This window comes from Perca fluviatilis, chromosome 12, assembly GCF_010015445.1.
Source record: "Perca fluviatilis chromosome 12, GENO_Pfluv_1.0, whole genome shotgun sequence".
Classification (NCBI taxonomy): domain Eukaryota; kingdom Metazoa; phylum Chordata; class Actinopteri; order Perciformes; family Percidae; genus Perca; species Perca fluviatilis.
In genome coordinates, this window is record NC_053123.1 from 16,139,934 (window position 1) to 16,156,097 (window position 16,164).

Sequence of the window (16,164 nt, forward strand, 5' to 3'; positions counted from 1 at the left end):
AATAGTTACTGTTGGAAAAATAGTAGGGCTGCAAAAACGAATCGATAAAATCGATAAAATTCGATTACTAAAAAAGTTGGCAACGAATTTCATTATTGATTCGTTGTGTCGCGCAACTATTATGCCACTCAGTCGCGGAGTTAAAAAAATTTGAGTTGAGCGCAGAGAGGAGCAGCGCGGAGCGAAAGAAAAGAAAAAAGAGCAGAGCGGGGGTAGAGGAAATACGGAGAGAGACCGGAGAGACCCGTAACGTTGTTCTGAAACACACGGCGGAGGCAGAGAAATCGGTACGACCTAAGACATCCAAGGTGTGGGAGCATTTCACACTAAATAAATCAAAAACGTGTTAATTGCAAGATAAAAAAAAGCTACACGGCATGGCACGGGCGCACCACGGTGATGAGTCAGCACCTAAAACGTAAGAGAGTTCAACAGCAGGGTGAAGTCACTACACTATCCTACTTCTGTTCCGTTCTGAAGTGAGGAACGCAACGTCCCTCCAGCTCTTCTGGTGCTGCCGTTTACTCGTTATCCAGCTGACTAGCATGACAAGCTAGCGTTAGCTCGTTAATAACCGTAGTAAAGCAGGGGTGGTGTAGTTTGCAAGACTAAAGTCACGGTTTTATTCACTCGCCTTTTTTGGCCCATTCATTTTCAATCTGTCATGTATATATTATGTGCTTTGTCCCATATCAGTTATTGTTGACAAATATATTAGTGTGTGGTGTATAAATGAACGTAACTTGCATTTACTACAATGATGGTAATAATTTAATGTGTGTGTGTGTGTGTCTCTGCGTGTCTGTCTGTCTGTCTGTCTCTGTGTCTTGTCTGTATCTGCTATTTGGGTTACATACCTTTACACAACTATTAACTAAAACAACAAGTATGTATGTATTGAGTTGATGTAAATTAATGCTTTTTTTTTTTTTTTTTTATCCGATTAATCGAAAAAATAATTACAGATTAATCGATTATTAAAATAATCGTTAGTTGCAGCCCTAAAAAATAGAAGTTATACAGGAGACAAGGGGATAAAGTAAAAACAATAGCTAGACCGTTCTGGATCCTAGCAGTTAGTCTGTGAGCTCAGACTGGTTGCAGGGGATTGTTTTTGCCACCTCATCCTTGTATTTGACCACCTTGTGTCGATGTAGAGGTCTCTACAACTGCACTGTGTGTTTACACTATACTTGCTGGTAATGGGAGTGTGTTTACACTAGATCTAATTGTCAGTCCTCCCGGGCTCCTTCTACCCACCATGTTGAGAACATGCTTGTCAGCAGCTGTGGGGTGCTTCAAAGCAGGGGATACCTTTGTAGCTGAACTTGCCTCAACCTGAGTTTTTGTATTCTGGAGACTTGGCAAAGAGGCGAGAATCCTTTTAAGTGGTCAATGTGGCCCCACTCGCATGTGGCACTCATCTGTGGGTTATCTTGCCTTTTGTTTAGAGTGGTTACAGCTTCAATCTGTTTAGTGTAAAAATGGGTTGATGGGAGGGGGTATTATGGTTTAATCTTGTGTTGTTCAAGTTCACATCTTGAAAATATCATTTAGCTGCTTTACTCCAGTTTTACGATTTAGGTTTAAGTTGTGTAAATGAGCTTTCTAATATGAAATGCCATGCTCTAATTTTAACTACAGATTAGGATGGAGATATTAAGTGTTTTACCCCTTAAACCTAATTTTCCGCAATTCTCATCACATAATTCAAAACCGAATATTGGACTTGTATGAAGCAGAAAAGTTGTTATACGTAACTGCTTAAATATAGGACGTAAAACAAAGACATACAGTTTATAATAGCCAAGTAGAGTTTCATTATCTCAGCCCCCACTCAAGTTAAAACAAATCTATCCAACTACCGTAGGTGATAGAGGATTTGTGATGACCGTTTTAAACCCATCAAAGACAGTGTTGATGAAATGTACATTTACAGACATGAAGGGAGGGACAAGAGGGAGCGAGAGATGAAGAGAGAGAACAGGCTGGATTTGTGAAGGTGAAAAGGGCCCTGGGGACAGGGGAAGGGGAACACTCATTAAAGGCATATTCCCACTTGGGGTGCTCTGAGGCATGGAAAAGGGGATAAAATGGACTGACATGATAGGATGTTATGGAGGACAACCAGGGAGAGAGGGTTGGGGGATGGTTTGTAGGCTCTCCTCCTCTGTCCTCACAGGTAACTGTGAAAGCCCGTAGGGGGAGAGTTCACACCTCCAGTTAATAAACACATACTGCAGGAAATGTCTCCGCTCTGCGACGAAAACAACATGGGTCATAATGCTGCATTTCCTCTTCTTGCTGAGCCGCAGAAGATTTAAAGAGCTCATATTTAGCTTTTTGGCTTTTCTCCTTTCCTTTATTGTGTTATATATCTTTTTTGTGCATGTAATAGGTTTACAAAGTGAAAAAGCCCAGAGTCCACCCCAAAGGGACTTACCATCTCCAACAGAAAACACTGTTCACAAACTGCTCCAAACAGCTCTATTGTAGTCCAGCCTTTACTTCCGTGACAAACGTGCGTCACTTTGTAACACACGTTATAATGCTCGCCTAGCTGCTAGCGTGGCACACCCTCATACTCTGCTTCTCAATTAGCTAGTTGTCCTTACCTAGGTACTGCGCATGTGCGACTCCCAGCAAAGATGGAACAGAAGTGTGATGCCTCACTTGGCAGCTAAAACAGAGAGTTCAACACTTGAATATGAGCATAATATGAGAACTTTAAGACTTATCTCTGTGGAAATGAGCGTAAGACAATATATTGCCACTATGCAGATGTTCTGCATAATCGTCAGTGAGATTAGTTCGTTCTCATTCACCCCGGATTTCTAGCAGGACTAAATTATTTATTATTGGTACCAACAGAATCATGCATACATTTTACTGAAATTTGCAATAAGCTCATTTATATAATGAGCTGGCGTTTACATTTTTGCAAGGAATTTTTTGACTCTTGAGGTCAAAGCTTTCTACACACCAACCCAGGTCTTTTGTCGACTAGTCCTGTTAACTAGTTTAGCTTTTTACTTAAGTCATACTATCCACATTTATTTATATGCACAGCGAATCCATCAATGCATTCTTTCACACATCCATTTGTTCTCCTCCCCATCCAGCCATCACTGATGTCTTGACGGGGATGTGGTTTAACAGATTCAGAAAGCATGTTGTGGCTTGGCTTCATTTCCTGACACATTGGATAATCTATCGCAGTTTGGACGGCTCAAACGCAGTGGTTGTTTTTTTCATGAAAACTTCACAGGGGACAACAGAGAAACATTGAGTTAATTAGGAGTGTGGCGGATGCCTGAGCCGCAAAGTCCTGGTGGCGTTGAGTGCCACAGCTTTGATCAGCTAAGCCCAGAGCTTAACCATGAAACACTGCACCCTGACATGTGTTAGGCAGCACCTAGGCTTTATAGTCTTAATAGTTTACAGGCACCCTAAAGGCCCAGGGAGGGATATTTACTGAATGGACCCATCTTGCTCCAACCCAGTGTGGGTCAAAGATCAGGTATTGAAAAAACATGAACCTCGATCTTAAGTGGGTAGAATGTAGTTGATGACATAGTAAAAACTCCCTGCGCTCCACCTCTTGACAGTCTCCTGGGTATCTACACAGTGACCTCCTCTGGTTGTAGTAGGTTACTGTGCCGTTGGGGGATTAACAGCATCTGTTGTCATCAAGGCTGGACTGCTTGTTTCAGGTGCAGCTGTTGAATAAGCACTTCAGAAAAGCTCACCTCTCCATAACTATACAGCCACAAAATATATACAACCACACTGCATCCCTGAAGTATGAGGTGGTAGACACAGAGGTGATTCTGGAGCTGCCACTGTATGTACATGAGAAGTGTGACCTTTCTGTAATCACATGAAAAAACTGTTAGCCCTATGCTTTGCCTCCCCGCCAGCCTGCAAGTGATCATAAAACAGCAATTCATATAAATGTATGGCCGTCATGGGCAGTGTATCATTTGAATTGGTATATCTGGAATGAGGCCAAGGGGAATTGTCTCTGGTAGGCTGTTGTGTATATTGGAATTAGTTAAGTGGATTTTTCTTTGATGGGAGCTTTGGATTTCGGTGGTTCAGAGGCTGATTAATTTATCGATCAGACAAGCAGGTCTGCAAATCACCACCAGAGAGCACAGTTGACTATCCTGACATGATCTCCCTATCATAGAATCTGGAAATGCCTCAAGAACTTCTTTTTTTTATCTGTCCACCAAGCAGAGTGGTGAACCTGTTGATGCTCTTTAGTCAGGTACAATCCTGCTGTGCTTCTAATAGGCCAACCTGAAAAACGTCTCTACAGCTTCTGCAGCTCCCCACAGCTGTGTGTGTGTGTGTGTGTGTGTGTGTGTGTGTGTGTGTGTGTGTGTGTGTGTGTGTGTGTGTGTGTGTGTGTGTGTGTGTGTGTGTGTGTGTGTGTGTGTGTGTGTGTGTGTGTGTGTGTGTGTGTGTGTGTGTGTGTGTGTGTGTGTGTGTGTGTGTGTGTGTCTTGTTCCCTCTTTATTTCTGATTTGTGGCAGCAGCCCCACTGTTCACCCAGAGCATACCAAATGCTATATATTAGTGGGTGTTTAAGCCACCTTACAGTCTTTGCAGTGTGTGTTTGGTGTGGTAATTAAGTATTATAGCCATTTTGTAAATTGTCTGTGTTCTTTGAGATTTATTTTGTAGCAGGGGTTAAAGCTTTAGGGTAACCCATAAAACAACAAAAAGTAATTTGGTAGAACCCTTGAGTATTTCTCCGTGGATTTGTGTATTTCACTGAGCTTAATAGTTACAGTATAGAGCAGTTATTAAAAGCATGTTCATCATGTCTGCCTAAATGGAAACTACCTTGTCTAACAGAGATTCAAAATAATATAATCCCTTATAACTGTTACTACTTTTCTACAAAACATTTCAGCAAACCTCATCTCCATAGCAACATTAACTTTCATATTTCTTGCCAAATCATTGTTTAAAATGAGTATTTTTATCATGCAATATCATTTCCACTCTTCAAACTCGCCAGATGAGTGCAATTTATCTTGCAATTCTGATCAAGAGGATAGGAACTCTCTTCAAAGCTAGTTGTAACCCCTTTGAGGTGAGCTCTCCTGAAGTCAACTCTGGGGTATTGACATTAACCAGACAGCCCTGAGGGAATATTGATGCCTTTCAGAGAGCCGAGCTGTGAAAGAGCTTGTGATGCTGCAAGATCCCTTTGAAAGGTTCCTCTGATGAGCACCCAGTGAAAAGTTCTATCCAGTTCTCCACTTCACTGCACTTCACTACACTCCAGCTCTGGCTGCTTATAACATGCAATCCCCCTTTTCATCTGCAGTGGAATCCCAAGTCACGTACTGCCTAGTCTCGCATTGCCAGCGCTGTGGAGTAAGCTCTGGCTACACCATAGATACATTCTAGGATAGGAGAAAAGAACGCTCTGGGTTGTTTGCATTTCTTTAAAGCAATCACAATTGTCTTGGGCAGTGCTAAGCTCTTGACGCAACGGCGGTGGCTCGGCAAAATGTTCTCGGGAAGGAACTTGTTTTGTTGGAACAAACAGAACGCCACATACAATATTAAATTAAGTTAACTGTTCACACAATACAGTTAAATAAGCTATTTAAATTAGCTGGATACATGGTTAAACATAATTTGCTCTTACCATGTATCGCCATGTGTACTTCATCCATAGCAATCCCCACCAATCGGTTCCAAAATGTCCCGGTTAGATAGTAAATGCCGCAAACATATTCTTTGTAAGTCTTTACGATCATTCCCCAAAAGAACCAAGCAGGCCTGCCTTATTGCACGATCCAAATTTTATTCAAAACTTGCCATTTTCAGCGTGTGGCTTGCTAGCTCGAAGTTTGTTGTTTCTCGAAGCAAAGGGATTATGAGAACGGCAACCCACAGAGAGCAGAAGGTGAGGGACATCCGGTGTGAAGTCAGGTTATTATCCTGGAAATGTACTTGCGTTGATCCAGACTACCTTCTGCCTAAGAGACCAACATTGCTTCTTCAGTCAGTCTGTAGAATCAGGATGCTCATATGATATAATGGTGGATCATACTAGATTGTAAACGGCCAAGAAAAAAAAATCTTTGCTTACTTTACATTGCTTAAGTTATTGCTGTTACCTTTTGTAAATGTATGACCATGTGCACAGTGGAGACTTAATACATAATTCATAAGAGCTTGTGAAACAGCATGTGTGAGATTAGTCATGACTATTAAACATGTAGTGTTTTGAAAAAAGGTTACCAGTCTCACTTTGTGATGCAGTGTAGACATTGCATAAACCAGGAGAAAATAATGGCTTTATATCAGGCTGTGAATGGGGAATGAATCCGACATGAGCATTTGTATTTTAGGCTAATAAAGCATCATGCCTGTGATACTTTCTTAGCTGTTTTGCAACCTCAATGGCGAAAGATTAAAAGCTTGGTACAGCTATTAACAAAAACAAGAATATTTCATGCTTTCCATAAGACAATCAATAAATAACGCTAGTAACTGAGTTTGAGATGCAGCACTCAGAATACCAGTCTCATCTAATATATTATGTTTCACTTTTGAATTGGAGAATGACATTTTGGAACATAAAGAGGGCTGTTGTGAGACAGCTTTCATTCCCTTTGCTGCACAAAGAGTGACAGTGTGTCTTATTGAAAAGTTGAAATGTGAAGAAGTCAGAGTCCATCTTGAAGAATGCTGGGAAAACTCCTTGATCACTTCCTATAACCATGAACAAGCCTCTCTTTGACTGGCATTGACTGGACAATATAAGTTGTTGGTCATAGGTATTCCACTGCTGTGTGTGTGTGCGTGTGCGTGCGTGCGCATATGCCTGCTGAGTGATAGCTCACTGTTCATAGATTCCTGAATCTCACAGTGAATACTGGTGAGAAAAGAGTCCTCTGCATTCACAGCCCGCCTGGCTGCTTTACCCCTAGGGATACTTTTTCCTGTCTGTTTTTCTTCCTTTAACCAATCTACTCCCCTACCTTTTTGATTTCTTGCTTTTCTTCCAATGTATTTAACCTGTATTTGCATAGATACACATGTACACATATATTTATCTATATTATCTATCAAGTCTTAACCAACCCAGTCTCTTTCTTTTTATCAACATGCATTTAACCTTTGGAGGACATCAGAATGAGATAATTTACTGTGTATGTATGTATGTGTGTGTGTGTGTTTGTTTGTTTGTTTGTTTGTTTGTTTGTTTGTTTGTTTGTTTGTGTGTGTTGTGTGTGTGTGTGTGTGTGTGTGTGTGTATATATATATATATATATATATATATATATATATATATATATATAAATAAATAAATTAAATAAATTAAATAGTTAATTTTGTACCAATTAATGTGCTTGGGAATATAACATTCTGGATTTTGCATCCAAAGTGTGATAAAGTGAGAACACGTCTCATTTCTGCCTCTCTTTGTCCTTCAAGGGTGATACATCTGACACTTCTATCTCTGCGACCTTTTCATGCCTGTTATAAACTGCAATTGCTTCTTCGTCAGTGCTTCCATCTAGAAGGGCAGAGCGATAATGGCACCCTGTTAAATCTTTAGATTAGATTTTGAATGGAAAAGAACCCCTGTGTGCTTTGCCTGTCATGAGCTGAAGCTCAGACATCAGAGTCTTGCTGAAGGACCTTTTGCCTCTTCCCCGTATTATCAGCCCTCAGATGTGGCCTAAAATTACCCCTGATAGCCAGCCACATGTTTGTTATTTAATGTGTGGATCCTGTGTTCCTCTTGGCACTTTGTGTAAACCAAATCTGAATTTAAGCGTATGGTTTAAATTACTCAAACTATGCCCCCTATTATTTTTGGATGAAATTCACCCAATGGAATATGTTTGGCAGTGTGCTTTTGGTCCAAGATATTTACCTGAACTAAGTGTGTCTCACACACAACCCTCTCTGTCTCTGTAGTTCCACTCTAATTGGAGCCGTGTGACTCCTGGGTAATAGGTTGTGCCTGACCATCAACAGATGAATGGAGGTTTTCAGGATAGACTCTTTGGCTTTGTCTGCTAAATAACAGGCTGACTCCTATTGCTTTTGTAGATACTTCACTGCATCAGTCTCCCTCAGGCTTAGATCTCATCTATGTACACAAATCAAATAGTCTGTATCACCTCACGTGTGGTTGGAAATCCAATCTTTACATTATAGTGCTGCTAAGCGACACCAATTGCTACTTTTCACCACATACTACAACTACTGCTTCCTGCTCCTCTGAAGGATGACTGCATTTAGCTTTGGGCTATTACTTTGAGTTATTTGACTGGCTTTATATCAAGACATCTGCTAACAAGCAAGAGAGCACCCAGTTTGTTGAGGCAGAAGCTCTTCTCGGGTATCAAAAGTACCATTCTTCACAATGCATTTCAAGTCGCATAACTATAGATGGCACTGTGCATCAAGCTGACTTTGACTCTCATGCTTGGTTTGTTGCAATGACACTTCCAGATAATTTCCCCTCACATGGCTGCTGCTGTAACTCCACTCTTTCCCCCTCACCTCCACTTTTAGTATCTGTGGCCAAAATCGCAGCTGTGGTTGAAGAAATTGTTCCGTGTTTTTTTTCTGGAGGTGGGAGGGACTGATTATCGTATGTGGTAATAGGAAATTGTTATCTTTGCCCTCCCATCTAATCTTTATGTTATGACTGGGTTTATACACATAGTCATCTGATAACTGGAGTCTGGAAGGGGAGGAGGAGGTTTGGATTAAGGTACAGTAGGTCAAGGTTGGAGAAGCATGGAGGAGTGGCGCAAGGGGAGGCATGCAGTTGCTATTCTCTATGGATTTATAGATCTAAATAATACAGTCACCTCCTATTTTCAGATTATTTCCTGCAGTTAAATATTTGCTTTTGTGTATGGACTCTGGAACGTATTTCCTTTTTCAACAAGAAATTGTTGGATAGAAGTAGAAGTCTTGAAATGTGCACAGCTAGTTGCTTGGGAGATGTTTGTTTCATGGCTTAGTATTTAGTCTAGTGTCTTTGCTGGATCTCCTGCATGTATAAACAATTACACTGCCACTCTGAAAGATTAGTAGGGCTTTGCTGCCACTCAAATAAATAACCTTAATTTGTGTCTATTTAGGGATGATTAAAAGGCATTTTTTACAGAATGTGTTATGGACAACAGGGGCAAATCATTTTGCACACACGAAGATGGAAATTTTTGCCAAAGGAGCCGTCTCTAGTGGGGTGAATTTCTCTGTGGTTTATCTTAAAGTTTGGCACAGTGAGCAAGCATTCTGTATGGAGCTGTGGGATTTTCTAATTCTGTCACGGTGAGAGCAGAGGGAACAGAGCAGCCAGCTAACCTCGACTCCTCACTAAAGACAAAGACAGTCCTCAGAGGACTGTACCGCTGTCCCAGATACATCATCTGACTTACAGCAGGACACATGGACCTTAATCCATCCATCTGTATCTGTGCAGCAATAACAGGGTATACTTTCAATTGACTGCTCACAGATCAAACAAGCAGAAAAACTCTTTGTCTGTTTTTGCTGATCCTCAGTGCATGTGTGTGTTTAAACACTCATTTTAAAAGTTCACTAAGAGGCTAATTGTTGTGGTTTCCTGCTGTAGTTTACATTCCCAGAGCCAGCTAGCACCGTTTTACTGGGAGTCTCCAGCCATGCAGACAATATTCAGGGTTGTCAGACAGACCAGAGCTGCTATCAGCGCAGGGAGCTGTCTAAGAGAGTGTGTGTGAGTGTATGTGTGTGTGTAAATGAGTTTATATGAGCTACAGAGTGCAGCCAAGCCTGTCCAACTAAGACACCACCGCCTCTCATCTCTAGTCCCATCTGGAACACGTTAATCCATCGAGAACTCTCTCTCTGTTTCTCTTTCTCTCCTCTTTTGCATTTCCTTTCCCCTTTCTCTCTCTCGCTCTCTCTCCCTCTCTCTCTCTCTCTCTCTCTCTCTCTCTCTCTCTCTCTCTCTCTCTCTCTCTCTCTCTCTCTCTCTCTTTCTCTCCCTGTATCTTCGGTCCGTGCTAGCAGGTCCAATCAGGAAGCCCAAATATGTGGAGAGTCCTCGCATTCCTTCTGATGCCATCGTTTCAGCACTGAGGAAGGTGGCCGATAACAAGGAGTCCTCAAACAATGGTGAGTTTTTCGTTTCGTTCACTTGTGTATCTGTCTGCTTGTGTTTTTGGAGACATTGGTAACAGTCTGATTTCAACTGGCTTAAGAATAAGAAGCATACATGTTGGAATTTACAACTTTGCCCTCATACTGTGATCAGTCTTCATAGCTGTATGTATGTATGTTTTGTGTTTATATAAAATATCATTGTTGTGTCAATGGGGTCAGGGATAGGTCTCTGTAATTTGAGGGTAACATCAATTCCTGCATGAGTGTTCCATAAAAGTGCCAGTGTGTTTGAGCAGTGTTCCTTTATGTAGCGTCTTATACAAACACACAATAGTGCTGTGTTTATTTTAAAGTGTGTGTGTTTAGATTACAGAGGAGTCAGTTTTCTTCTATACGCGACACATTGTCTGACCGGAACACTGGATTTATTTCATGGAAATGTAATGAGAACAAGTCCTTAAATTTCTCAGTAATTGCACATGTGTGTTCTTGTGTTTCCATGTTTATGTGAGGTGTAGTGTTATTGTTGCCTATTATCTCCTGTGTTGGGCGTTGTGTTTGTGTGTGTGTGTGTGTGTGTGTGTGTGTGTGTGTGTGTGTGTGTGTGTGTGTGTGTGTGTGTGTGTGTGTGTGTGTGTGTGTGTGTGTGTGTGTGTGTGTGTGTGTGTGTGTGTGTGTGGAGGGTAATATTTCACTAAGTACTCTGTTTTGGTTTCCAGCAGAGCATGGTGGGCTCAAATTCCTCTCATTGGCTTAAGTAGAGTTGTAGGATGGGTTATCTTTAGCAAAGGGCATCACAGAAAGTGGTGCCCTCTGATTGTACATGGCTCACATACGCAGACAGTAGTAACCCAGTGCAACCCAGTTACTGTTGACTGTTACATACCAAGGCACGAGGGTGTGTCTGGCATTCAGCTGGCACAGAGCAGCGTTTCAGCTCAGAGCGGGCTACCGGCAGATAGCAGACGCAAGATAAATTGTTATCTCATGACAGCTGGTGCACTGGCACTATTAGTGAGCTAATTTTATGAGCTGTATACTTCAAAAAATATTTTGAGAGACCTGGATCTTTTCAATAGAAATGTATAGGGATAAAAGTTTATCATGATACAATGCTTTTAAGTATACCTACTGCACAACAACACCCCTTTCCCCCTTCTCACCCTTACTCGACTCGCTATCCCCCATGTATTTCCCTCCTCTACAGACCTGACACCCTGTTTGAAGCACATGTACATAAACATACACATTCACATGCCGGTGCTGTCTTAGAAGCAGTCTTTCGTCAGGTTTCCCTCCTCTCTCTTGCTTCCCAACACAGGGAATGGAAAAAGAAATGCTCAAGGTGTGTGTGTACTTACTGTTAAACTACTTGTGTTTACAAAAGAGGTGTCGTTGTGGTTGTTTTAACTTTGTGTCCTCAGTGCTGCCTCTGCTCTAATTTTGTTCTAGGCTAAAATTACTCTTTGTAACTATGTCACAAGTATGTGACATACCTATTGACCAAGCCCTCCAGAGAATATTTTTTGCTACCACAAAATGTAGAGAACCATCAAACTACTTCCGTCTCAAACACAGAGTACACACACAAAAATGAACTAAGATTATAACTTGAATTTTGCATTTTATTATTCTTCTGGTCTACTCCCAATGATGGAGATAACAGTTACAGATCTGGTCAATTTTTGACAAATAAGAAATGACATTTCAGTCTCTAGGACAGTTGTGCCCAACCTAATATAGTACATTTGTATTGCTCATTGCACTGTTGGAACAACAGCAAAAGGCTGTCTCACCTCGGGCAGCTCCAGGCATTTACGAGATTTGAGTTTATTTTGTTGCTTTGGTAGTGACTTGTACATGTCCTGCTGCCTTGTACAGTCAGTTACTCAATAAATGTAAGCAGCTAAGCCAGGAGAAATCTACCTCCTTCTTCCCACAGGTATAGTTAGCAGGTAAAAGAAGTTTCTGCTGAAAAATGAAAGGAATGAGCCTTACAGTACTTAACTAATTATGTACAATTAGGCGCTGTATAAATTCTAGACTAATGATCGCTAATTGTGTTAGCCCAGCTGTTGTAGGATGAGGGCCCATGTACAGCTGACAGGCTTTTAAGCACAGCTACACATGCTGTGCCTCTCCATTTCTCTCCCATGTGGACAAATTTACACATATAGGATTTTCATGTTATTTGAAGTTACACCATGCAGTTAGATCTAGTGTCAGAGTTTGCAGTAGGCCTGTTACATCAACTAGATTAATTTGTATTACTGTGCGTCACACATAGCATGTGAAAAGGACGTATCCAGCGTTCTTTTGTCAATAAGGAGAGCATCTTTCAGCCTGTGTAGTCTCCTACTTTTAGAGAAAGTAAACAATGTTGGCTTTTTTTGCTAACTGCTGAGACAGGATGAAATGGTTGTTTGACATTGACACTTTTGTTACAAGGTCAGTACCAGAATCTGAGTCGGAAAACCCATTGGAAGTTTTGCAGCATGAGCAGTGTGTGACATTTAGGGCACAGATAAAGTGAGTTCTTAGTAGTTGTAAAGGGGCCTTTTGTTGGGTGTTTTGCTGAAGGATGCCTTTCGTGGATGTCCAAAAACCATGCCTCACATAAATACGGTAGTCACATCTTGAGTGCAACTAAGGTTTTTTGTGGTATTTCAGGCAGCGCATCCCTTTATTTGTCTAAAATGGTGAATTCATCATTTTAAAGCTTTATATGCAGTATCTTTTGTGTGTGTGTGTTTCATTTTGGCTATCCTCAGATATGATTGAAGCTTGCATATGGAGTTTGAATGTATTCATTTGTTCTTTTGGGTTAGGCTGTTTGCTTTCCAGAGCTCTCTGTTGTGAACAAGCAGGATGGGCTGTAAGCTAAGATAGGAAATGTGTGTTTGACCTACAGTGGAGTAACTTCACATAGCTCTTTGAGGAAGGATAGTGTTTCTTGCGCATGTGTCTGAATGCTATGTGTATTTTTATTTTGTGTCCACAGTTATGCTTGTTTGTGTATGTGTGTGTTTGCGTGCATGAGTGCATTTGCAACAGGTCGCCAACAGTGCGCCTTACAGAATTGTTTCAGCTGTGGTCTCAGAGCTCTGTCTCTGTCAATCAAGACTAAACGTCAGGTTTCGTCCTCTCTGACAATCCTCTCTCTCACTCCCCCCATGTTACAACTCCACTTAGCACCTGTTTATTCATTTGCTGATTATCTTGTCAGTACCGAAATTAGGACCCAACTGATATTGTTAAGTATTCTGTGAATTTACACCACTTAAAACATCTGACTGTAGTGTTGCTTTAACTTCTCTATTTATAATGTTCTGGTAGTAATTAGGGCTGCAGCTATCGATTATTTTTGTAATCGATTAATCTAGCACTTTATCGATCGATTAATCGGATTTTTTTGCGTTTTTAAACAACCCAAACTAGGGAAAAAAGCTATAATTTCGGAAAAAGCAACATTTGTATTGCCTACATTGCTTACAATATCATCTCTCAAAAAACTAAACATATTAAGTGCATTTAAGTGCCATATTACATTGTTTTTAAAGATTTTATTTTCCAAATGATCTCAACCTCAAACTAAGGCATACATTAAACATACACAAACATTACATTAAGTTGTGCAACTTAACTTTCAGAACTACAAGTTTCAACCTGAGACTGATCTGAATATACAGTAGGCCTATATGTAAATATTAGTTATACTCACCTATTTTCATTTATATATTTGATTATAATGTCACACAGCTCGTATTTTCGTGTCTTTGTTTTTGGTAGTTGTTGTGTTTGGTGTAGTTTCATCGTCCATACGATGTGACCATGTGATTTACTTTAGTCGGTCCTCTTCGTGGAATGGATGATTAAGTTAGACGTCGTGCTTTTATCGTGGTAAGCTAGTTTGATTTTGCAGTAGACATACTGTACAGAGTTTTAATTACGTTTGAACTGATTCCAAACTTTGGACCCTTTCTGTCGTTTTCTCCAGCCTGTCTCTTCTTTAGGCCCTCGCTATTTACGCTCTAGCATGTGTCGCCAGCAGCAGACTGAGCCGCGTCTGTGCGACAGTAATAATGCTCCGTGCGGAAACCCCGTCCGTCAGCGATACAACGTTGGTAACATTGATTTAACGAAGCTTCGAGGCAGTCATTTTGCGTCGAGGATTTTTTGTAATCGAATTATTCGAGTTATTCGAGGAATCGTTTCAGCCCTAGTAGTAATCTGAGCATTTATTGCCATCTCCTGTACAATGTGTGTTACTCCTTTCAATTAATCAATTAATCAAACAGACTTTATTTGTATTGCACATACACGTAAAATGCTTCACACAATACAACAACCTTGTTGAGGCTTCACAGGCTAAAAGCAAATCTGATAAATAGATAGAACCAAGACAATTAAGAGCTTTATAAACCTATAACAGGACCTTAAAATCAATTCCAAAGCAAACAGGTAGCCAGTGCAGATACTTTAAAATGGTTGTAATGAAAGAATTAGATTAACACAGTGACCATGTTCCATCCCTTGAGCTATTCATGGTACTATTGCTACTGTTAAATCAGGAGATAACCGTGAAAACATAAGTTTCTAAATTTAGCCACCTTTACTGTAGCTGTTAAATGTGTCATTTTGGCACAACATAGGCCAAAACAAAGCCCAGCCATGGCAAAATATAGCTCTTTCAGCATCATGTTGTCCATATATTTGGCTATGTGTGAATTGGGTAAATGTAGTTTTTGATCTTGTTTCCTGATTCCTGATATGTAAAACATCTCATCAAAGAGTAAGAAAGAGTAATCTGATGTTTTTGCAAATGTAGGAAACAATATGTGTTTAGTGGTGACTTCTTTTAACACTAATTTTGAATTGACAATTCATAAAATGATGCAGATAATGTCATATTATTCTTGTTATCTTGGTATGATACTGAATTGGGAAACTGAGACCGATGTAAGGAAGATGTTCCACTAATAAATAATAACAATGAATGCAATGAGTCATTAAGGCATAAAGCAGTTTTACAAGTTGGCTGTATTTGTTTAATTATGTATAATTTATAAAGACTTAAGCCCAATTGTATAATCAAGACCCATTGTTACCAGTTTATAGAACTTCTAATGGTATTTAGGCAAGGAGTGACTACTTTGTGGCTGCAGCTGAATGGGCTATGATTTCTTTTTGGCCGTAACAGAGTGAGTCATATCCCTATCTAATGCATATCAGGTGCGTTGTTGATTTCCTTTTTTAATCAGCTGCTAGAGGCTGAAACTTTGTATGTTGTTTGTCTTTTTCTTTATTTAATGATGAAGCTTCATTAATCTCATCTCTTGAGGATCCTCACAGCACAGCCGCTATGCCCCGCAGGGGTAAATCGCTGCATGAAGTAGCTTTAGCTCTGTTGGTCAAATGGTTAATGAAATGCCATCAGTATCTACTGTTAGAGCAACACTAATAACAGCCAGAGTCAAGCTGAGATGTCAGTCACAACTATGATTACTATCTCCTTGCCATCCCCACCCTCCGAACCTCATTTTACTTGGAGATACTTTATTATCAACAGTCTCACCTCAGTATGCTGTAATGTCTCATTGGACGCACCATCTGTGCACGCAGCAAAGGACATTTGTGGTTTGTAACAGTGGAATTTGCAATAAGAGCGCTCAATGTGCTTCAGGGGGGCACGTCACCTCGTACCTCTGAACTCAAATGGGGAAGCAGGATGCATGTTCTCATCGAGGGTTCATTAAACAGGCTCCACTGTTGTGGTAATGAAACTCCAGCTGCTAATGAGCACCGGCTGGATTGTTTTCTCGGCAGGGAGAGAACCAAGACAGCTCTGTGGAGCCAGTCTGTTCATGATGTTCCCCTCCTCCTCCATCCTTCTTCTGCTCCTCCTCCTTCCGTCTCCATTCTTCCATCCCTGCACCACGCGGCTGCTATTTCACACCTGCTCATAAACTTCCTCAGGCAGCAGATAATGATGTTGTTTTGCTTTTGCCTCCACTT

The 16,164-nt window shown here is 40.7% G+C and overlaps 1 protein-coding gene across 6 annotated transcripts in view; it reads left to right on the forward strand.

Annotated features, from left to right (window-relative positions):
- tanc1b (tetratricopeptide repeat, ankyrin repeat and coiled-coil containing 1b) overlaps nt 1-16,164 on the forward strand; it is a 102,156-nt gene that overhangs the window by 34,498 nt on the left and 51,494 nt on the right. For 2 of the 6 annotated variants that reach the window (XM_039818983.1, XM_039818986.1), the window contains exon 4: nt 10,054-10,161. The exons of 2 other annotated variants lie outside the window; for them this stretch is intronic. In XM_039818983.1, the coding sequence (XP_039674917.1) occupies nt 10,054-10,161 (108 nt within the window). The remainder of the gene's footprint in view (nt 1-10,053; nt 10,162-16,164) is intronic. 2 more of the 6 variants (XM_039818984.1, XM_039818988.1) reach the window with 1 other exon arrangement.